Source organism: Ambystoma mexicanum, chromosome 5q (genome assembly GCF_040938575.1).
Source record: "Ambystoma mexicanum isolate Mex_15411 chromosome 5q, UKY_AmexF1_1, whole genome shotgun sequence".
NCBI lineage: Eukaryota > Metazoa > Chordata > Amphibia > Caudata > Ambystomatidae > Ambystoma > Ambystoma mexicanum.
In genome coordinates, this window is record NC_090933.1 from 1341676943 (window position 1) to 1341701502 (window position 24560).

The window sequence follows — 24560 nt, forward strand, 5'->3', positions numbered from 1 at the left end:
ACCTTACGTATCCTATGTTGTATTTGCCCTATTGGCACTCATTTGTAACTTATTCCTGCACACGTCTGTAACATTATCTATATTTGTTTTCTGTACTTGCCTGTAACATTGTTAATTGTTTACAGCTCCAAATGTAATTACTTGTACATATCTAGTGTATACGTCTTGGCTTAAGTCACTATTGCCTGTATGTTACTGTGTAACTTCTCCGCTATGTCCCCTGTAACCATGTACTCATAAGGAATGCGCCCAGATGCCCCTGGGTCAGGCGCGCAATCCAAATAAAATAAATACAAATACAATGTCGGAAGAGGAGGCTCTGAGACGCGAGTTCTGCTGTATGGAAGTAAGGAGCATGAAATGCTCTACTGGAGATCCGCTGCAGTGCGAGGACCTGGGAGCATGTACAACGCTGGGCAGACGACTAGGCTTACTGCTGGGCAACGCGCACACCACAGATAACGCTGAAGTGGCCAGGAGATGCCCTGAGCCCACACAGGGAGATTGGGGCACCGGGCGGTTCGAGTTGTATACTGCACGCCAATTTAAAGTAATTGGAAAGCCTGGAAGAACCTGAGCCAGGGGAGCTGGGGGGGACCTGACCAGCACGTGAATTTGTGGATGAAAGACTGACAAAGGCCCAATACTCGAATGGAAAAGAATATGAACATATGAGACTGTTACAACATTGACAAAGTCATGGCAGGAGAGTACGCCAGGTCCTTTTTTGTTCATGCGTTTGGATACTCCCACCTGAACTGCAGAAAGTAAAGACATCTTGTGAATGTGCGAAACCTAGGGAAAGGGAAACAAGTCCCTTGGAAGGAAGAGCTTGTAGGGGGAAGAAAAAACAATCTTTTGATAGAAACTCCTTTCCATATATTTGAAAGTGGAGGAAAGGCTGAGATGAGGCAAATAACCTCTTGGCGCTTGTGAGTCTGTGATTTGTGAAAGAACTACAACTTGTGGGAAGGGAAACCCCTTCCGATGGTGCTGGAAATGTTGGTTGTTTATTTCTTTGACACCCTTTTGGAACTTTGAGTTTAACTTGTGAATTACAGCTGTAAGTGGGAGTTAAAGAACATGAAACCCTTTTGCATTTTATGATGGTTTTAGCGTGTGAGGGTCAGCGTAGGGTTTTGTACATAGGATGGAAGACTTTTACTTTGAGCATCTTGAGTTTTGTTGAGGCAGGGAAATCTCTCCTAGAGTTGAGGGAAAGATGGGATTTTCTCCAATCCATTTGTTTTGATAAATGTTTATAGCAGTGAACAGTATACCTTTGTGTCTAAGTCTTACGATACCTCACACACACCATCACCACAGACAGATGGGTGTTATCCCTTATCCAGCAGGGTTACATGTTGGAATTTAAGACACCACCCACTGTTCATCCCTTGCGAAAGGTAGAGAAGCATGTACCCCTATTGCTGCAGGAAGTACAATCGCTCCTGTCAAAGGGAGCCATCGAGCAAGTACCTTCATGTCAGCAGGGACAGGGAGTATACTCCAGGTACTTTCCAATATAAAAGGAGGCTGATAGCCCATCCTCCATCTCTGGGTCTTCTACAAGTTCCTCAAGGCCCAAACCTTTTAAGATGGTGATGCTACAGCACGTGGTGTCTCCACTTCAGGGAAGGGATTTCCTTGGACTTAGAGGTGGTGTATTTCCACATCCATATTCACTGGAAGCACTACCACTAACTGCGTTTCACAGTGGCAGTGCGCCATTTCCAGTTCAGGGTGCTGTCCGTTGGTCTTCGTACAGCCCATGAGGGTGTTCATCAATACCTGGCCCTGGTAGTAGCACACCCTCATCGCACCAGTGCACGCTTCTACCTGTACCTCTGATTGCCTGGTGCAAGCGAATTCCCTTCCTCTGGCTACCCGCCATACCGAATTATGCAATGCTTACAATCGCTAGGATACTCCCTAAACTTTGTGATTTAGGATCTTGTCAGGACACACGTTCTTGCATGGCCACTCCCAAAGGAGAGGGTGCAGTCCCTTCTTGCCAAAGTCCACACGCTCTCCAAGATGTCACCAGCCTCGGTCCTCCTAAAGTCCCTTCTTGGGATGATGTCTTTGTGCATTCCTCTCCTTTAACATTGCAGCCTCTGCATGCGTCCTCTACAGGAGTTCCTTAATGCCTGCTGGCAGCGGGGCACGGGTTCCTGGGAGGACGAAATTACGCTAACACTACAGTTTTATGGAGGCCCTGTGCTGGTGGTCAGTCTGGGCTCCTCTCTTTCAAGGTGCTGCTTTTTGACTACCTCTGCATCAAGGCAACGTAATGACGGGCACCTTCCTAGAGGGGATCTGCATGCCAGTGGACTCTGGACGCCCAAGGAGAAAACTCTTCATATCAATCTTCTGAAACTTTGTTTTGGGCCTTCAAGTCCTTCCTCTCTCAGTTCAGCAGGCAGGTGGTCCGGATCTTCACAGACAACCCCACCACAATGTTTTATATCCGAAAGCAGGGAGGCATCCTATCTCTCTCTGTCAGTCCCAGGCTCTGTGGCACTGGATGTTTGATCAGAATATGTTCCTCATTCCCTTGCACCTGCTGGGTGCGCAGAACACCATGGTGGATTTTCTCAGCAGGGATCTCTGCTCCTACCACGAATAGGATCTCCATGAGTCTCAATGTCAATGGGGCCCCCATGAAATCGGCCTTTTTGCCACCCGTGCCAACAAGCGGTGCATGGCCTTTGCCAGCAGGTTCCATCATCCAGAGAGCTTAGGAAATGCCTTCACGTTCCCCTGGCAGGGGAGGTTCCTGTATGCTTTTCCTCCGATTATTCCCCCTCACTCCCCGGGAGTGGCATGGGTGTTTAAATGTTTTCAGACTATATCAGTGTAGGCTGATCTTAGTGGCCCCAGACTTGCTGAGGCAGTTCTGGTACCCTGATCACCTCTTCCTGTCTCTTCGGCCCGACCAATGAGGCTATCTCTTCTGTATGATCTTCTTTCCCGGAGTGATGGCGCTTTACTGCACCAAGATCCACCCTCCCGGGCACCTACACTCCCAAGAGTTTAGTGATGTTACGATGCTGCAAGACTGTAAGGATATTCTAGCTAGCGCCCACTCTCCATCCACGTTGGCATGTTATAAATAGTAACATATTTTCCTGCTGGTGTGTGCCTCACGGCCTCAACCCTTTCAACATGCAACATTTGCTGTCAAGGAGTTCCCAAAAGGACTGTTTGATCCTTCACACCGGTCCGGCGGCCCGCCCCAGCCTGGGAGTTGAATGTTGACATCTCAAGGCTCATAAGGCCTCTGTCTGAGCTGCTGCATACGGTTTCTGAAGTTCCTATGACCTCTCTAATGGTTGCCATCACATCAGCTCGCTGTGTGGGTGAGATTCAGGCATTTTCTTTCAAACCTCCCTACCTTTGGTGTTCCACAAGTTCAAGGTGGTGCTGCGCACTGACCTTTCCTTAGTGCCTAAAGTTCCTTCAACGTATTACCTCAATGAGCCACTAGGGTTACTGGTTTTCTTTTGGTTCATCTTCTTCACCTGCGGAACTCTCATTGCATTCTCTTGATGTGGTGCAAGCTTTGAAGTATTCAGTCTCCCGCGTTAAATCATTCCGGAAGGCCTCCTCTCTTTGTGACTTTTAGTTCTGCTAGAATGGGAAACAAACTTTCCAAATCCTCCATCGCCAGGTGGCTTTCCTCCTACATATCCTTTTATCATCAGCTGGCTGGCATGACCCTCTTGGGCAAGCCCAGGGCTTATTCTGCAAGGGCTGTTGTTCAGATGCGACCCCATCGCCTACCCCGCTTGGCTGTTCTTGGCTCATTTTTCCAGTTTACGTGCACTTGCCAAAATGAAGGTGGCCTCCAAGAGTGGAGCTAAGAGAGCCATTTCATTTGGATGTTGGGCAATATGGCCCCAAATGACTGTGCTAGAGCACTTAAGTGACTACAGTTTCAATGTTTTAAATGAATGGCTCTGTTACGGAGGATTCACAGCCTGACCGGGAATATTTATGCAGTATGTGAATCAATGAAAGCTTCCAATACTGGAGAACAGGAGTTTCAGGTAAGTTACTTATTCCTTACAATACCATAGTCCAAGTAGTTGGCACCATGCTAAAGGGGGTTTGTGGATGAGGGATGAGATTTTTTCTTGCGTCTGGATCAACCCATAGGGTATCCATGTGAGTGTGTGGGATGGATCAATTGAGTAGTTGAGTGGACATTAATGACTTGTTGGGGCCATGCAGCTCTGATATGTGCTTGGTATAATCCACTGCGAGTGTGTGTGTGTGTTTAGGGAGTATTCTCAGAAATGTGCTAATTGCTCTCTACCATACAGAATGCCAGCACTTTTGCTGGACTCTAGGACCTTTCAATTTCTTAGCTGGAGGGAGTGAGACCCCTTTTCCCACTCTCTGGTGTATTTTTATGTGATTTCAACTGTTTCTTTGTGGTTATGGAGTCTGAAAAACTCCATAGGCAGCATCTTTACATTGTGGCACACAGCACCTTCAGTGCAGTGACAGGGGGAAGACTTCCAGATTTCCCAAAGGTTTAAAAACCTTCTCTTGGATAAACTACTGTTTCCAAGAGCAGTGAAGAGAAATTGACTTTACTTAAAATGTGTAACTTTCTAGACCCAGCACACACTGTTACCATAGGGTGTTGGAGGGGTTACTTACTATCCCTTATGTCTAGTTTCTCATGTAACATTTTTTATGTTAGCCTTTCTACAATTAATGGCTGGTGGCAGTGGTTTACTTTTTACTACCATTGGGAGTTTTTACTGTGGGCTGTGCTCGCCGCTGCAGTAAAGCACCCTTGGGTGCCATTTTGTCAAAATGGCTCTGGTCGTCGTCTTGAGATTTACTCTGTGCGCCAAACCAGGTTTGGTCCGTTTGTTCGTTTTGTCTTTGGCAGGATTCACGAGCGTAGCCCGCCTCTGGCTCCAGTATGTCTGTCAGGGACAGGAAGTGAGGTAGGTGCCCAAAACTCCCTGTACTTGATCCCCTTGGTTACTGGAATGCGCCCAAAGGTGATTGGCCAGCTGGCTGTCCGGCAAGGACAGCTGCCACCCTGCTGTGTGATTGACAGCTAGGCTCAAATGAGTGGGAGAAACCTGCATAAAAGACCAGGCTTTTTGGCTTGGAAGGCAGAGTCGACCACTGGACCAAGGAATCCGAAGAAGAACTTGGAAGAGATGCCTGCTGCAACTCCTGGACCATTGGTTTGCCTGATGAAGCCCTGCTGCTGTGCTGAAGCTCCAAATTCGACTCGACTAGGGAAGCCCTGCAAGGACAACTTCTACCCTTAAGTTGGTGGGACCAGTCAACTCCAAAGTGAACTTGTCCGGACTTACTCTCGGAGCTGGCTGTACTGCCTTGCTGCTTCAGGAACCGAAGTGCCAGGGAGAGGAACACCAGATTGGAGTGCATCACTTTTAAGGTGGACACGTGCTGAAGGAAGATCCCCCCCCCCCCCCAGACTCCCTTGAAGTAGGACTGACCAAGCCTGAGCCACCTCAAGCAGAGTGATGGACCCTAGATGCGAGGAAAGTCCAGAGTGGTATCCTGGTGCTATTTGCTGAGAGGCGAGGAGCAGAAACACAAAGTGCTGCTGAATAGAAATTTGTCCTTTTCTGTCGCTGACCGTCCCGTTGTGTTGCAGGGATCCCCAGAAGTCCTCCCTCTTGTCCCCACGACTGAGGCACAGGAACAAAAGGATCTGCAGAGCCACACAGGAACAGAGGCCAGCTGGAACCATTTCTTCTAACCAAAGGTACTATCCAGTTCGAGTACTTACCTCTTGTTGTTGTAGCCTTACTTGATTTCAGTTGAGACTTGTCTTGGTTGCTTCTGTAGAGTTGCTTGCATCTTTTACTTCTCACAAGCCTCCCAGCTTGTGGCCCTACATTGATTCTACTCTTTCTACAAAGACTTGTAAAACATTGTGCAAGACTTTTACCTACCTGCAGGAAGTGCTCCAGCTCACCTAGACTTTTGCCCAATTAACTTTGGCCTGGCCTGGCTCCCTGAATGACTCTTCTTCCCTCTGATTGTGTGTTTTGCCTTCCTTCCAGGAAAGAAAGGGTTAACTTAATTTGCATTGGGGGTTTCAAAAGTACATAACCTGCTTCAGAATATTTGTGTAATCTCTTGTTGTATTCTAATAACCCTTTTCTTTGACATGCTCATAAGTATTGCTCTAAATGCAACAATGATATATTAATGTCCACAGTGTCCTAACTATTTGTCATCTGAGGGTGTAGGAAGTGTCTGTCTGTGAGCCATCCCCAATGGGTGTTAGCTTATTTAGAGAAACTAAGAGCGTGTATTTTGGAGTGTATTTGTGTGTTACTATTATATTGCCCCTTCTGAAGAAGGCTTATTCAAACTGACTGTTAAATAAATAATTGTTTAATCAAGAAACCTTGTGTGTAAGAGTTTTTTTGGATACTTGTCACTGTGACTCTCTGTGTAACCACCCTACTGCTCACATTGACCCCTCTTGAGATAAGCCTGTAGCCACACTACCAACCTGTGTAGTACAGACTTGTACCAAAGGTCTGGTTCCTATTGCCAGCAGGTGAAGATTGTTGTAGTGCACCCAAAGAGTACTGCTCCAAATCTTGCCTAACAGTGTGTGATCAATTGAGTAGTTGAGTGGACATTAATGACTCTTTGGAGCCATGCAGCTCTGATATGTGCTTGGTATAATCTCCTATATTCCTATCCCCAGTAAATTAAGTGCTTCTTAAGCACGTTCCACTCATATTTATAAACGTTGTCCTGATCACAACTTATTCGAATGCATCATAGTTCATTATATGAAGTGTTAGTCAACCCTTTGAGGTGAGAGATGGTTGCATGCATGTTAGACTATAGGTGGCTGCAGGTATTGTTTGGTTTGATGTATGGTTCTTTGACTCTATCTTAGAAACAAATGCTTCCTTCCAGTTTATGGATAGGCAATATAATATTGTTTTAGTTGTTAAAGGGTGCCAATTTAAAAGGTTGGACTCCATTCCCAGATTCTTGTAACACAGAGTCTCTCTTAGTCTATTTCTAAATTCAGATACTGAGCACTGGATCCTTTGTAATGAATTTGATGGCTGAAGGATACGTGAGGAGAGCCTTATTTCTTATACAATAATTTTAGCAGTGTGGGTCCTCTTTCAACTTGCTGTTTATGATCGGTCCTCCATCCTAAAGTCGTTGACAACTTTGTGACTCAAGCTTCGCTTACTTGTCCATCAGCGGGTACGTCTGCAAGTCTGTATCTGCTTTTACATCTAATAGCAGGTGTAACTAATGAAAAGAATTTGAGGCATACATGAGAAAACATATCTGTTATGCTTCCATGATTTTGGATAGTTGTGCAGTAACATTCACCTCACTGTATCCCTAAGCATACTCCAATATTGCCTCAAGACATGGACAATCCATCAGTCAAGCCCTGTTGTCTAGATTATCTTCCACTGATACCTACTTCATTGTAAATTCTTCGGGTTCCTTTTGGAACTTTTTTTCTCACTTGCCTGAACAATTTTGAAAATAATGTCTGCATATGGCAAATTCAAATACTGTCTGTGGTTCTCTGTAAATGCAAGGTCCACAGCACCTCCTAACCTGCTTGGAGCTTGAAAAGACATAGAGCCTTTGAACTGGGGTATTTATTTTTACATTTATTGCACAACAAGTGCCACCAGTAGCCACAGAGCACTTCAACAAGAGGGTGGGCAAGCAGAAAAGAGCTTCAGGTGTTAATCCAGAAGTGCCAGCTCCTGAGGGCGTATTTTGTTTCAAAGAAGATGAAAGCTCCACCACCTTCAATTGTCTTCTCATGATCGCAAATCTTGCATTTGTCAATCCTGGGGTGTGTGAGGTAAATTTGCTGGAGGGAGGGAGGGAGGGAGGAAGGGGAAGGGAGGGAGGGAAAAAAAATATCTTCTCCTTGAATCGCTTTGTGTATGGCACAAGCTTCCTTGAACTGATTCTTTTTGCGATCAATCGCCAGGGAAAGAGGATAAGACTGGGGTGATGTGTGCCATTCTGCCAAGCTATAGGGGGGATGTGTGCAGCAGCATTTTGGAGGCATGTGATTAGGCCCAACGCGGTGTCCCAGAAATAGGCTGTTCCCATTGTCCAAGTGGGAACAAATAAAAGATTTTTAAGGCTGGATCTTGGTCAGGAAAGATTAAGGGGAAAAATGTAGCATTGTATTTTGAAATGGAATAATCAGAAGCTGACAGCTGCGCTGATGTCGGAGAGAGCAGGTCCGAATTGATAAAATAACATTTTAACAAGTCTAGACGGCAGCCCAAGTCGGAGGTCCAGAGACTTTCACCCCAGAAGCTTGGGCTATCTTTTAATCGCATTTAACTTTGGGGAGTTTAGTGGTGCACATCCAGGAGTCGAGTGGGGTAGGATCAGGCATTGCAGTGATTCTTACCGCGTCGTTAGACTATGTGGTTTGACACACTCCATGTAGATGTCGAATCTGTGACGTCAAATTATGACAGCGAGTGGCCGGAAGTAAGGCTGAAAGGGAGATGAGGCTCTGAATTCCTTTCAAATGACTGCATCATATATACGAGGCCATCCACCGCAAAACCCCATCAAACCTTCACAGCAAACTGAAAACTAGACAAACCCAACCAAAATCTTACATGTTCCATTCTAAAAACTAAGCCACACACAAAAGCAAATCCTTCACTCATTGGACACCCAGAGCCTGGCATGCCCTCCCACCCAGCATCAGTGCTGTACATTCTTTCACACCTTTTGCAAAAACTTGGAACCCTACCTCTTTCCCCCACACCTAACCAGCCAAACCACCTCCCCTGCTATTCTCTGCATGTCCGAATCATCCGATCCTGAAAAGATAGTGACGATTTTCATCCCCTCCATTTGCAACTTTGTAAAGCACTCCGAGACCTACTGGCTCTGCCAGCGCTGTATACGCCCTTGGATAAAATTAATAATAAATGATCGATTTTAGGGTCCATCATACATTACATTTCATCACTTTTCTCATCTGTATAGATCCATGCCCCCTCTCTCAACTATACAAACGGTTTCCCTTCCTAGCTGTACAGATCTGACGCTGTCCCACCTACAGATTCCAGCAGCCCTATCGCCTGTAGAAGGCTCACTCCCTCTCTCATTTTTACTGATCTCACCCCAGTATTTTCCCACCTGTGTTTATCTGACCCTCTATTACATATCCTTCTCTCCTGGCACCTACCTATTCCCAACTGTGTAGCACCTCTACAAAGATCCTTGCCCCCTCACACTCTTGAACAACACCTAATTGTCCTCGCTCAGCTGAGCAGACCTCGGTGCCCACCTTTGCACATAGTTGATATGTATGAAACCAGTTGTGAATACAGTCGATTTGTAGCACTTCTCTCTACCCCTGTACTTGTATCTTCCATTTGCTTTCTACGTTTTACTTGTTTCTTTTCTCTGTAGATCCTTGGAGGCGCCACAGTCTGCCAGGCTGCGGCAGAGGTGATCCGGGAAGTAATGTATAATACTACGAAACTTCAGGTAAAGCTGGAGCACCCTGGCATAGCCCGCTTCCTTCTTGATGAACGAGGTCAGAACATTCTAAAGGAGCTGGAGTCCCGATATCGGTGTGTCATCGACACAGAGCGCTTGTGGTGGGACCCGTCGGAGAATGAGGTACCAGCCACACTCGACTGCTTCTATTCTAAGCTTTCTTTGATTAGCATCGTCATCCAGTGGCAGGGCAGGGACATGCATAGAAGTTTCCAATGCTCTGTTTAGCTTAAATCCATCTAAACCTTTCATATTGTATCTATACCATTATCTGTCTCGTCTCTTTAGAGCTAGTCGGGCTGCTAATGGCGTTCATTTTAGGAGTATTCAGACACCAAAAGCTGTCACTTGACTGATCTTGATCATTAGCAACATTCTCCTATTCTGAATGTTGGCGACTGTTACATTTTTATTCTCCTGAACGTGATTAGCTGTTAAACGTAACACCTGCTAGCTACTATTAGCTGTTGGTGATTGTGACATTTCCTGCTACCTACCATCTGCTTAGGTTTAAATTGATATACTATGCCAGGAGGCAGTGCAAGTGTGCAACTGGGAGGACAGGGACCTGGGTCTGCGGTTCAGAGGGTAACCAGGCAACCAGTGGAGTATCAGATAGGAGATCAGCAGGAAAGTGGAAGATAGAAGGCAGAAGCAAAGAGGAAAGTCTTGAGCTGCTTCCGGAACCAGAGATGGTTCTGCTCAAGTTTCAGAGAGGCTGTTCCAGAGAGAGGCCCTGGCCGAAGAGAGATATGCCCCCAACCCGTTGCTTAGAAAAGCGATTGACCTTCAGGGTTTTGGAGGTGGAGGAGTGAAGAGCTTGAGAAGGAAGATACTTTGGAGGTATTTTGGTCCCAGGCCCCAGAACGCCTTATGGTCAATGCAAAGGGGCTTGAATTTGATCCTTGCAGCCACTGGGAGCCAGGGTCGGACTGGGACAAGAAATAGGCCCGTCACCCAAAAAAAAGTGGCCCACCCCTCGCCTCATGACCCTTGACCTCTGATGACATCACCGGAAGTGATTTCATTTGACCCAACCCCAAAGTGACATCCCGGGAAGCGATGAAACGCAGCCTTTCATCCCTTGACAAAACAGGAAGTGACATCAAATAGCATTGTACCCAAGTACACTAAATCACTGTGAATCCAAGCAGATGTCCAAGGCCAAATGATATGTTATTGTATAGCACTTATGCTGAAGCTCTTTTTTACAGAGCAAATACGCATACAATAACACCCAACTTGTTTTGGTGCTCATTTATTGAGCTAAAAAAGGATGAAAGGCTTTTTGGAAAAAAAAAGGAAAAAAAAAATAGAAAAAAAAGAATTCTATTTTTGTTTTCTTCTAAACTGGCCCAGGCATGGCCAGAAAGCGGCTCCCACTCTCTAGGGCCGAAAGGCCAAGGGGCCAATCCGACCCTGCTGGGAGCCAATGGAGAGATTTCAGTGCTGGAGAGATACGATCCCTGGTCTTGAGGCCAAGGACAAGTCTCGCAGTCCTGTTCTGGATGAGTTGCAGATGACGGAGAGTAGAGGTGGGTAGATTTAAAAAGAGACTGTTACAGTAGTCCCGCCTAGCGAGAACCAGAGCTCTGTAGACAGTGAGCTTCTGGGGGAAGGCGAGGAAAGGAAGACCACCTCTGAGGAGGTGCAGTTGGTAGTTTGACTTCTTAGAGATGTCGTAAATGTGAGGAGAGCAGGAGAGTGTGGAGTCGAAGATAAGCCCGAGGTTCTTAGCCTTACAGGTGGGAGCAGGAAGAGAGCCAAGGGAGGCCGGCCAGAGAGTAGCGGGAAAGAAGGGTGTAGGTATGCCGATGCAGAGGATCTGTTTTACTGGTATTCAGGCAGAGATCATTGGAGTCGCACCAGTCCTGGATTGCCGAAAGACAGTCTGGGATGAGAGAAGGAGAAGAGAAGGCAGAGGGGAGTCTGAAAGCGAGCTGGGTGTCATCCGCATAGCACTGGAAGTTGGAGCAGAGTGCAGCAATGAGGTGGACGAGAGGTGCCAGATATTGGTTGAACAGCCAGCTGGAAAGTTTAGACCCCTGGGGAACACCACAGGTGGCGAAAGGGAGAGATAGACGAGAGGAAGGACCCAAGTTGGACCTGGGAGGGTCAGTCGGAGAGGAAAGGAGTCAGCCAGGCCTGAGCCTGTTTAGTGATACCCAGATTATCACGGAGCCGGTTGAGCAGGATGGCATGGTTGACTGTGCCCAAGGCAGAAGAGAGATCCAGTAAGATGAGGACAGAGAGGATGTTAGAATCATGGTTAGTGTGCAGGTCTTCACGGATGTTCAGGAGAGCAGGTTCCGTGCTTCTGGCTGCTCTGAAGCCATGGAGACAACCAACAGATTCATTGTAAAGATTAAGCTGGGAGATGGGCAGCTTTTCCAGGAGTTTGCCTAGGAAAGGAGTGATGGAGATCGGGTGATAATTAGCTGGAAGGGAGGGGTCGGCTGAGAGTTTTTTGAGAAGAGGGTTCACAAGAGAGTGCTTAAGGTGGGAGGAGAAGGTTCCAGAGGCGAAAGAGTGGTTGCAGAAGTCAGCCAAAGCTGGAGCAAGTGTGTCAATGTGGTCCTTGATGGTTTTGGAAGTACAGGGAAGAACCTGCTTAGATGAGGTTTTCATAGATCAGACTTGTCTAGAAACCTCATCAGGGGAGACGAGAGGAAAGGCAGCGAAGGGAGGGGGTTGGCCGCAGCGGGGCCAGAGGAAGAGGAGAGAGTGGAAGGAGAAGCTGGAGAAGCAGAGAGGGTGGACAGGATGTTATGGGTTTTAGAGATGAAGTGAGAAGCCTGGGCCGTACAGATGGCCTGGGAAGGGACAGGGGAGGTAGAGGCTGTGGCAGGATTGGCAAGCTCCTTGCAGATTTTAAAGAGTTCAACTGAGTTGTTAGATGCCGCAGAAACGCAGGCTTGGATGTGAGCTCTCTTCATAGTGAGGACAGAGAGTCAGCATTGCCTTTGGAGCCGGGGGCAAGCCTGTTTGTCAGAGGATGTACAAGATGCCAACCTTTTCATCTCAGCCACCCTACACTTGCGTTTAAGGGTGACGAGGTCAGAGTTGTACCAGGAGTTGCACTTGATTTTAGGCCTCATGCGGATCCTCATGACCGGGTCAAGTACATTAAGAGTATCAAAGATAGCAGAGTGGAGCATGGAGAGGGCTGTGTCGGGGTGTGAGTCATCCAGAGGTGCAGTAGGGGGAGAAAAAGATGCAGCGAAAGCCTCAACTGACACGCTTCATGGGTTGAATGCCTGAGGTGGGAGCAGTGTGGGGGTTGGCTTGTCCTGAGGGGCATAGAGAGATGAGATGAGATGAGAGTTGAAAGTGGTCACTCCAGGATAGGAGTGGTGAGAGGGTTAGAGAGGGGGCCCAGCAGAGTGAGTCAGGCCAGAGGGAAGAATAGAGAGAGAGTCGCAAAGGTCGCGAAAGAGTCCTGTGGCAGGACAGGAAGTATCCAGTTGGATGTTGAAGTCTCGGAGGAGGAGGAGGAGGAGGAGGAGTTGAGTGGTCGAGGCCAGGAGGGAGGAAGAGGGGTCCACCCCCTCGGAGAGGAAGGAGGTAATCTGAACAGGTGGGCGGTAGACGAGAGAGCGAGAGAGCGAGAGAGCGAGAGAGAGAAAGAGAGAGAGAGAGAGAAAGAAAATATGAATATATCTCCTCCTTGAATCGCTTAGTGTATGGTACAAGTTTCCTTGAACTGATTCTTTTTGCAATCAATCGCCAGTGAAAGAGGATAAGACTGGGGTGATGTGTGCCATTCTGCCAAGCTATAGGGGATGTGTGCAGCGAGTGAGCCTACAGATCAGGCATTCAAAGGAGGAGTTGGCCAGCATAGGAATGGTAGAGGCAGGGATACACTCCGGGAAGATCAAGGCTAGACCCCCACCAGAACGGTTGGATCTGGGCGCGGAGAGCATCTTGTAGCCATCAGGAAGGAGAGAGCTGGCTGTAAATTTTGTCTTGGTGAGACCAAGGACATCAAGGTCAAGTTCTCCCAGGAGATGGCAAATGTCAGAGGAGTGTTTGACAGCTGAGCGTGAATTAAGAGTGGCGAGGTGACAAAGGCTGCCATCCTTGAAATACTTCCAGGGAGGGGTACAAATCAGAGGCACTCCCTGCAGATGCTAAGGAGCCTGAGGGAGGGTGGAGAAGGTAGGAGGAGAGGGCAAGGTAGCCGAGGAGGCGGTAGAGGGTGCCAGAGAGGTGGCTGAGGGTGGAGGCAAGAAGCCGAAGGGAGAGAAGCGGCAGCAGGAGAGGAAAGGAAATTGATAAGTCACGGCAAACATCTGTCGAAGAAGAGGAGGTTGGCCTGAGGGCCTTGGACCAAGACAGTGCCATTCAGGTGAACATTAATGATGACCTTGGAGAAGTGGAAGGAAGCCAGGAGAGCCGGATTAAACTAAATTGAAGAGGTGTTAGTTAGCCCTGGCCTCATCTTGGAGGCCACTTCATATGCCATCCAGGTTGATCTCAAAAACTCTGTGAATACCAAATTGTACCTACAATCTGCACTACAAGATGATAGAATTGTCCAACGTTCAAAATTTGGGACGTTTAACCCTTGTCTATCATTCTGCAGTTGTAGCTTCCACAATTTCAATCTAGGAACCTTTTTGTTCCACAAAAAAGACTGAAGTTTGCTATCCACCTTCTTCTATAAAGATTTCTAAACCGGGAGCAGGATCAGGCTCAAGATGCACAGATCATTAAATCTCACCTCCCAATCACTCTGGATTTCGTGTCAAATCCTCTACGGTCCATAACATTGCCACTTTGGTCTCAGCTATTGAATATGCATGGTTTAGACGTCAGCTACCAGTTTATGGGGCCTTTATAGATGTTTCCGCTGCTTTTGATACAATCCTTAGAAATACACTTTGGAACTTTGGAACGGTGGAATATCCCGTCTGGGCTGCCCTCTGCGATGATTTCTGTACTCCGACACATCTGTCAGTGAGACTAGACGGAGAGGGTAAAATCTCTGGATTGATATCAACTTGCCAAGGAGTCAAACAGGGGTGCAATTTTGCTGCTACTCTTTTTAATTTATATTTAGCAGACTTACCAATGGCATTTAATGCGATTTTGTCTAACAATATTAAAATAGGTTCAAAATTGGATGGCTGGGCTATGCGGACGATCTCCTATTGCTTGATTATACACCGGGAGGCCTGCAGCATAAATTGACAGCACTAGAAACATGTGCAACTGATAATGGGTTAAAAATCAATATCGGAAATCCATATTGGTAAGACAAAGGTGATCACCTTCTTAAGAAAAACCAATCGAAAAGCCCGAAAAATCTTGAGGTGGACCATTGCTAAGCAGAACATCGAAGTGGTGGACTGCTACAGATATTTAGGGATCATTATTGATCAAAATCTGTCCTGGAAACAGCAAGGGCTTGAAATTAAATGGAAATACCACTATGCCTTTAAACCATTTTATTGGGAAACAAGCTGGGTACACTCGAAGTACGATAATGATGTTATATTCAGCAAAAGTAGTGCCATGTTTACTATATGGGGCAAAGATCTGGAGTAAAAACTTAAATCCGAGGTGGACAGATTTGAAGAATTCTTTTTTACTCGGAAGGCCCATTTCATTGCCATGTGAATATGTGCATTGAAACACTTGTGTATAGGCGTGTTATAAATGCCATATCGTATATCATACTTTTAGAATGCAATTTGATTCAGATTAGTGATCTCATGGAGTACAAGGTCGCCATGCTGCATGGCTAGAATCGGCTAGAGTTAAACATCTCCTGAAAGACGCCTTACATGATGTAGGAAAGGAAAGGCACATGATACAGCTGGCTACTTACTAAGACGGTAACAGTGGCATGTTTACACAACAGTGGAGGAACTGTTTAGGAACTCTGAATTATCTGTCTGTGTTTCCTGATGTTAAAACAATCAGACGTTACTTAATATTTAAGTTTAACTTATCTGATTGTCTGGAAATAATGGGTGCAAAATGTGGAATTCCGCAAGGTAACAGATGGTGTAGATTATGTGGGACCATCTCTTTTGAAAGAGCTGAGCACATCATCTGCCACTGTGAGAGTCTTGACATTTATAAGGCTAAACCATGTAAAGGCTTATGATCATTTATGATCTTGGTAATGTGAAGGAAATGTGGGAGAATCTTTTAAAAGGCAATGAGATCAATGTTATATTTCACATGATGAATTTTTACGAGTCTTGCCTAGTTATTCTTGGGCAATTGTCGAACGGTATATTTTAAGAACAATTTTTTTTATAGCTGCTTAATGTATTGGAGTGGTTGGTTTTATATTTTTAACTTGAATTGGATATCTCTAATTTTGTCCTTTTTAAGTGTGGATGTTTTATGGTTGTATATATGTAAAGCCTCTGATGGCTGTATGCATTTTAATGAAATAAATAAATGAACATACAGTCGCTGACACACCGTTGAAGAGCGCACAAGCACCTAAGGCTTCGGTGGAATAGACGACCAGGCCATCAGGTGGGTCGAGACTTGGCATTCAGCCGCCGAAAATCCATGAGAGTCTTGCGCCTATTATTTTGGCTGCTACAGAACACAAGGGAACCCCTTCTCGTCAAGCGGAGTATTCCGAAGCCACCCCAGCCTCTCTCAAAGTCCTTATTAGGACAACCCCCCCCCCCCTTATGGGCAATCTTTTCCACCTCCAGACACTTCTGAATGTTCCCTATGTACTAGGGAGAGATCTGAAAACTATATGGACAAAATGGCCCAATTTATTGAGTTCTCGGGCAAGTATATCCCTCCCAAAAGACCTACAGAAGAGGACGCCTGCTCCATTCCACATTAATTGCAGAGATTTCACATCCCTGCACAAGGCTACCAAGAGGATATCTTGGATGTCTCATAGCAGGAGGATACCTATGAGGAGGACATTAATCCATTTGCTCAGGACGCAGCTGACCAAGACCCAGACTGGGATCAGGATCAGTCAGGGGATCAGGGTTCTTGGCTTTCACTTACGCACACCCCTGACCTGGACATCATTTGTCTAGATCCCCCTTCCTACTCTCCTGGCAGTTGGGCCTAGTCCAGCATGGCATCCAAGAGGTCCCAGAGCCCACCCGATCACGCCTGCTGGCGGTCGTGGCTCAGGGCAGACAGGTTACCCACAACATCTTAAAAAATACTCTGGACTCTGCTGAGACGGCTGGACGCACTGCACTCTAGGCCAGGGGACTTTATTTAAGAGACACCCCTGGTTGAAAAACTCTGGCTTTAAACCAGAAACTCAGACCTCTCTTATATACCAGTCGAGGACTCCAACATCTTTGGGAAAGCTGTTGACGCCCCTGGAGACTGCCAAGAAGGAGCACAAAACATTGAAATCATTCAGCCAAATCACAGCCAATCCCTTCCACCAACGTGGAGGCGCAAACTCCCGCCGTTCCCTCTTTGGACAATCTTTTTCCCGGTCCCCCATGGACAATATGCCTCAGGAAGTACCCCCTCGTCCTCTGGCCAAGGCTCTTCCGGTAACGGCCAGTATCAACAGAGAGGTCCTCTTAGAGGCAAGTGACTCGCCGATTCGGATCCCCTCCCATGCCTCCCAAATCGGGGGTCGCTTGTACTCATTCATTCACGCCTGGGAGGGGATCACATCAGACCAGTGGGTGTAAAAGACCGTAACTCACGGCTACTGCATAGAGTTTCACCGACAAACTCGATACCACCCACCGAAGAGCAGATGCCTATCGCCAGCACACCCACAAACCCTGCTGAAAGAGGTTGAGAACCTTCTGGAAAAGGGCACTGTAGAAGTCGTCCCCATTCACTAGGTAAACAAGGGTATTTATTCAGTGTACTTCCTTGTACCCAAAAAGGATTTCACCATGCGACCTGTGTTAGACCGGCACCCAACGAACAAGTACATCAAACCTCAAAAATTCAGAATGACAACACTGCAGGAGGTCATCCCACTGTTGCTGCAGGGGGATTACATGGCCACATTGGATATGAAAGATGCATACTTACATATTTCAATGTAGCCAGTGCACAGAAAGTACCTCAGGTTCATGATAGAAATCATTTCAAGGTTCCCGGCATTGCCTCCGCTACAAGGGTGTTCATGAAGGTACTGGCGGTAGTAACTGCTCACCTGCTCAGGTAGTCCATCCCAGTCTATACTTACCTCGACGACTGGCTCATAACAGGAGATTCGTACAGAACATGCCAAGCAAATATCCAGAAAATGGTAGATCTCCTCTTTAACATAGGTTTCTCAATCAACAAGAAAAAGTCCAGTCTAAACCCCAGCGCCAAGTCAAACAGTTTCTGGGGGCTCTAATTCGGACCAAAGACTGCCTTGTCTTTCTGCCAACGAGAGGGTTCAAAACATGCTGTTCCAATTCCCTCACTATGTCGCCAGTTACAAACTGGCTGTGCGCAAGGCCGTGCGCCTGTTAGGGTCGATGGCCTACTGCATCTACCTAGTTCCACACGCTCTCCTGCACATGCGCCCCATGCAAGAGTGGCTCTCGAGCCAATGGTGTCAGGCCAGCATCCAGTGAGGCGATCTAATGGTTGCAGCGGTAGCCCTCATTCAGTCTCTGCAGTGTTGGTGAAGGGAAAAACTTCTGCAGGGTGAAAATCTACACCACCCCTGCAGTAGAAGCCACTCTAGCCACAGAAGCATCTCCGACGGGTGCTCACCTCCTTCATCAGACGGTGCTCAGCGTGTGGTCCCCAACGGTAGCATCCAATCACATAAACTTGTTGGAACTGCTAGCAGTCTTCAAGGCTCTAAATGCCTTCCAAACACCACCTCTAGGAGAAGACAGTTCTAGTCCTCACAGACAGTACTACGGCCATGGATTACTTAAACAGGGGGGCACTCACTCTCTAGGGATGTCCAAACTGTCTCAGAAAATATGGAAATGGGCTTTCAAACACAAAATGTTCCTCTTGTCATGACATGTTCCAGGGGAACTCAATCTTTTGGCGGACATACTGGGCCGAGACCTCCCTCTACCGGTAGGGCACTAGTGGCAACGACAGGAGGACATTGTACTCAACGTCTTTGCAGACTGGGCTTCCCAGAGGATGACTTGTTCGCAACTCTGGAGAACGCCGAATGCCCAGACTACGCCTCCAGATACCCTCAGAACCGCTTCAAGGGAACAGTCTTCGAATAACATGGACAGGGACATTTGTCTATCCTTCAAACCCCCCTTCTATCCCCCCCAGTTCCCACCCTCTGATTCCCTTGCTCAACAGAATAGTGCACAAGATGCACCAAGATCCTGTCTGGATGATTCTAGTGGCCACGATGTGGGCCCGCCAGCCTTGGTTCTCCCATCTCATGGCAATATCGGTCTCCCCTCCCAGGAAGCTGCCATGCCCTTACAACATGCTGTCTCAAGACCAGGGGGAAACCCTACATCCATGCCCTCAAACTCTCAATTTAGCAGCCTGGCTTCTGAGGTCATTGACTTTGGGCACATCCAACTCCCTCAAAGATGTATGGACATACTTGGAGAAGCACGGAACCCTAATACCAGGCATTGCTACCCCAGCAAATGGAAGTGTTTTGTCATCTGGTGTTATGGCAAGGGCATCAATCCTATTGAATGCACACCTAGACATAAAGTCCTGTACCCAACCCACCTGTTAGATTCAGGTCTGGTTTTCAATTCTTTAAATGTCCAGTTAGCTGCGCTTTCGGCGTATACCATGTCCCAAAGCAAGGTTTCGTGGTGAAAAATTCCGGTAATTAAAGCATTTATGGAAGGGGTAAAGAGGCTTCATCCTCCTAATTCCTACCCAGCTCCTGGTGGGACCTGAATGTTGTTCTTACTAGAATAATGAGGCCTCCATTTGAACCAATGCACAAGGCTAGCCTTAAAGCACTCACCTACAAGACCGCCTTCCTGGTGGCAATCACCTCTATAAGGAGAGTCAGTGAACTACAGGCCCTTTCAGTTCAGGACCCATTTGTTGCGATTCACAAAGATAAGGTGGTTTTGCGCACACACCCACGCGTTGCGCCTACATTTATCTCAAAGTTCCAGCCATGTAAACCAAGCCATAGAACTACCCACCTTTTTCCAGAACCCCACTAACGTGGCAGAAAGAATCCTCCACACACTGGATGTGAGGAGAGCGGTTATCTACTATCTGGAAAAAACAAAGCTAATAAGGAAAACAAATCAGTTCTTTGTTTCAGTGGCAGCTGGCAGAGAAGGGGACCCTGTCTCTAAATCAGCTATCTCAAAATGGATGGTAAACTGCATCACACTGTTACCCTCTTGCCAAGAGAGAGATCTACCCTTCACGCCTAGATCACACTCTACTCTGGGTACAGGGGCTACCATAGCATTCATTGCAAATGTTCCTCTTGAGTCCATTTGCAAAGCAGCAACCTGGAGTTCTGTATTCACCTTTACACAACACTACTGCCTAGATACACACACTAGGTTCTATTCTTAGGTGGGACAAGCGGTGCTAAGACCTCTCTTTACTACTGTTCCTTCACACATCCCACCACCATCTCTGGGTACTGCTAGCTAGTCTATGCACAGCATTTGACTCCAGGCGGATTCACAAGCATCAGAAGACATGCATTACTTACCGTAATAGCATTTCTGATGATTGTATCATCTTAGATTCACATGCAGCCCTTGTGGAGTAGAAGAAACTTAGACCTCTTACACCTGCTCTCTTCTGTATTCGCTGACGTTGACTATAAGGCTCCCTCACGGCAGGAAAACCCCAACCATGGGGACCTCGACGTATGAGGGATTTTGGGTACACTACACGTCATGTTGGGGATAGTGTTAGTCACACCCATGTCGACGATTTCTGAAAGAAAGATGCAATACTCCGCAATTTCCACTAGATGTCAGACTATATGCACAGCATGTGAATCTAAGCAGATATCATCAGAAATGCTGTTACGGTGAGTAATGCATGCCATTCCTCATGTGGAATTCCCCCCCCCACCCCCCACCCCCCATGTCCAATTGGTGAGGATTAGAAATTCCTCTATCGGAAGATCTCATGCTATTCCTCTGCATCCTTTGGAAAGTGAGGATTCCATAATCTTAACTTGTAACGAGCACTCGCTTAGTGTTAGCTGCTTTTAAACGTATGTGGGCTAGGCGACTAACATTTATGGGGTTTGCTGGCCCATGATTGGGAAGAACCGTTAACAAATGCACCATGTCTAGGTGTATTGCCATGTGCAGTGCCCTGTTCTTAGCTGGCATACATGGAGCTTATTGATGGTATCATGGCTGTTCATCTACGTCTTAAGTGGCTAACTTTTACAAAAAAGGTTTTCCTGCCCATCTGTTTCACTGACGGTTTGGCCTCTGTTCATACGTTGATCGAGCATTACTGTCCAGACTCCTTGGCAAAGTGAGATGCCTGCTTGACCAGGCCATCGAACAACAGTTTCTTGCTTCGTGAATACATTTCTTGGTAATCCATTCCTCACCTTGCTGGATTTGTTTACTGCTTGCGAGTGCATCCTTATCTCGGTTAAACACTCCCAAACACCAGTGAGCAATCGCCTACTTTCTGTCACTAACTCGACTTAGGAACTCCTCTCACTCGTGCAGCCTATGCTCATATGCACAGCAGACTAGTGTGACTGCAATACCTGCATGAACATCTTGGGGTCATGATCAAGTATTCCTCACTGGTCTCTCAGAAAAAAAGCAAATCTTGTGAATAGTGTAAAATGTTTGCACTATCGGCCAAACATCAGGATCCATATCCCAGGCACCCAATCCCAAGTGTGTCAGGTCTTGACCACTGTCGTCTGAGACTGACTTTGGTTAAGGCACTGCAAGTTCTAAGTTAGCACTGGGGCACATCCATTCAAGTCTGAATTGCAGAATTGCAGTTACATTTTCTTTAACTTTGTAGTTGACTCTAAAATGTAGGGCCTGGACCCAGGGATGTAAGTAGTATGCAGAGGGTTAATGTACTGCATATGCTCAGGTTGCTAGCAAGAGAGCTCAGTCATGATTAATGGTTTCTGAAATAGAATTAAAGGGGATATATGTCTCGATCTTGTACTCAGAGCTTGAGGTTTTATGGAATCCTTTCCTTTCAGAGGATCTAAACACTCTCTTGAATCTCTGTCTATGGGAGAGTTCTGAAAAATGTCCTGCAGAGGATATGCCCTCCATGTGAGCCTGCCATGAAGGACTTTCCATGCAATATCTGCCCAGCGTTTAGTGTACATGGTCTATTTCAGAATCTGGGATTAATATGCTAGTGGAAGCTCACTTCAAAGCTACGATGGTCCTATTGGTTGAAATCTGGAATGTATTTGGGAGGATTTATTGACCTGGAAAAGAGTCTGAAATTGTTGTGTTGATAATGTTTCGAATCATCTGACCTGCTCTCTTTTCCTGTCCTACAGCATGAACTTGATTCCTCATTCCTTCAAGCTCCTCCCAGTTTTGAGAGATGTGCTCCAGACACTGCAGAATTACATCCTGCCACCCTAGGGGGCTCTTCAAACCTAGGTGAGAATCAAACTGTACACTGTGCCACGGTTTGCCACAGAGGCTTATTTCAAAAGGGTCTGTACTGAGCTTACTGTCTTAAGCAAACAGGTACATACAACTTCTCACATTACAGCTACCCTCACGCTTCTATGCTGCTACTCTCACACTGGCATACAGAGAGCCGCCCAGTAAGATGGTGTTTGCCTATCAGGTTAAGGCCTGCAGACTAATGGCTAGTTTGCTCTATAACCAACCACCTCATGTGACTCATTTTTAGACAACATATTCCCCATCGCCCACCTGGATCCTTGGTTGCCATTATTGTATTGCTGATACAAGCTCTCGGATCATGCACATACCAAAACCCTACTGACAAGCCTAGATGACCAATGAGGTGGGTTTGGAGCTGCAGGTGCAGTCCCACAAACAAAATGCCTATTCATTTTTGTAGACTTGTATTCCTAACATCATAGTTCATACTCCTGCATGCAATGGCTTGTGCGAGCTTCTTCGGTTTCTATAGTGGAATGCATGCACTGTACCCTCTGCATATAAGACATCCAGATGCTCCTCCGATTGGAGAGTTATATGGGCAAAGTCAGATACAACTTCAGCCTCTGTTTGGAAGGCTTGCGCATTAATGCAAATTTAAATAGACTTGCATTTAGAGCAAAAAACAAGCTGTTGACAATTCTAACCTCGCGCCATCAGCTTTTGGGTTAAAGTCCTGGACCCTAGTCCCAAATCACGTTACAAGGAATGAAACATGGAGTGCTGCTAGACCCTCAGTTGACGTGCATCCCTCATGTTATCATAATCCGTCAGTCAGCATTCTATCTTATCAAGACTCTAAGGCAGCATCTACAGAATTTAGTTTTATTCCCTAACTTGAAGCGTTGCTAATCAGTTTGATTTAATATGAGGTATTTGTAATGCACAACAGTCAGTAGCAACCACATCTTGGTGCAGGTGGAACAAAACTACTTCAAGAAACTAAATGGCAACTTGCAGGATTAGTGTTAATCTTAACTGAGCATATGAGTTTTCTCTTGTCTGCAAAAAGCAGTCTGTAGAAGGTGGTAGAGCGTTCCAACGAGTTTGCCCAACCACTGGGAATCTCCTGTCCCCTCTAGATTTCAATCTAGATGGGGTGGGGGGGAATAAACAAGGGGTTCTGATGTGTGGAACATAGAGGTCTAATAGGGGTGCATCATTGGATTTTTTTCAGCCAGGAAAAAGGCCAAACCGTGCAAACATTTGAAGATTGTATACAGAATTTTACAATCGATCCTTGTTTGGACTCGACGGGGAACTCCAAAGTCAGTAAGACAAATAAACGTGGAGGACTAGTATTTTTGAAAAGTCATTTAATAGATGCCTTGGGCCTATCAATGTTATTTGTTTTAGTGGGATTGAGATTGAATCAATTTCCTATCATCCATTTCTGGGCCTAGTTTATGCAAATGCACATTTTTCCCCCATTCTCTGTCAAATTTCAGTGCTGCTCGCACAGTAGTGAAAATAGAACTGGAATATCTTAAAAGCTGTTATACGGAGTTGCATATAAATGTTAAATAGCCGGGGGACAGAGTAGATTCCCGTGGAACCCTGCTTAGCACTTGAGAGGAAGGGGGATGAGCCATTGTCTCTGGGATCTATTAGATTAAAAAAAGATTTTAACCATTCCAACGTGTTAAGGGGCACCGAAGGCCTCCCATAATCAACTGTGGCAAAGGCCGCAGACGGGGCCTGCACAACCCACCAGCGGCAGCAGCCAAGTTGTCATCCGGACTGTCAAAGTGCAGATTCCATCCCGGGGGCGAAATTCAGATCCAGCAGACTGGAGGATTCTACAAATGAATTCAATTGGGAAGTAACCAACTTCAGCAGGTAGGCCTAGAAGGGGTCAGTAGTTGGTCATAACAGCAACATCTAATGTGGAGTTTCTCAATAATGGTGATACAGTTGCTTGCTTAAATTGAGAAGGAAGTGATAAATTAATACCAGTAGATACCGGCATCTGTGTGATGAGTGTTGAGATGGATTTCTCGAATCTGACCTGGTGGACAGATTTTAGGAAGCCACCCTAGTTATGATGATCAGAGAGCGCTGAGCGGTTAGCCAAAACCCAATCAAGTTACGTGGTTGAGCAGTCAAGGCTTATTTTCAGGAGAGTTGAGTGCGGTCAGGGGCCCTCAATGAATCCACATAGAATATCCATTTGAAATCAAGAAAGAAAAAAAATAATTTCATTGCAACTCCTGGTTCTTGGACGAACTCCAAAGGCTCTGCGCACAAAAGTGCCAGTCAAAAAAAAACTGGCAAGTGGATCCTAGTGACCTTAATAAGAGCCTCTTCAAACCGATAGCTCTCCAATATAAAAAAGCTATCATAACAGCAAAATCAAACTCTCTTAATGAGAGGATTTCAAAGGCCAACTCGCAAGCTAAAGAGATATTCACTATCTTTAATGAACTAGTCACACCCCCGGCTACCACAGATGAAATAATT

General features: G+C 46.4%; 1 protein-coding gene across 3 annotated transcripts in view; it reads left to right on the forward strand.

The window, feature by feature from the left end:
• PARP10 (poly(ADP-ribose) polymerase family member 10) overlaps positions 1-24560 on the forward strand; it is a 453575-nt gene that overhangs the window by 197927 nt on the left and 231088 nt on the right. For all 3 annotated transcript variants that reach the window (XM_069621970.1, XM_069621969.1, XM_069621968.1), the window contains exons 6-7: positions 9463-9675; positions 21962-22067. In XM_069621970.1, the coding sequence (XP_069478071.1) occupies positions 9463-9675; positions 21962-22067 (319 nt within the window). The remainder of the gene's footprint in view (positions 1-9462; positions 9676-21961; positions 22068-24560) is intronic.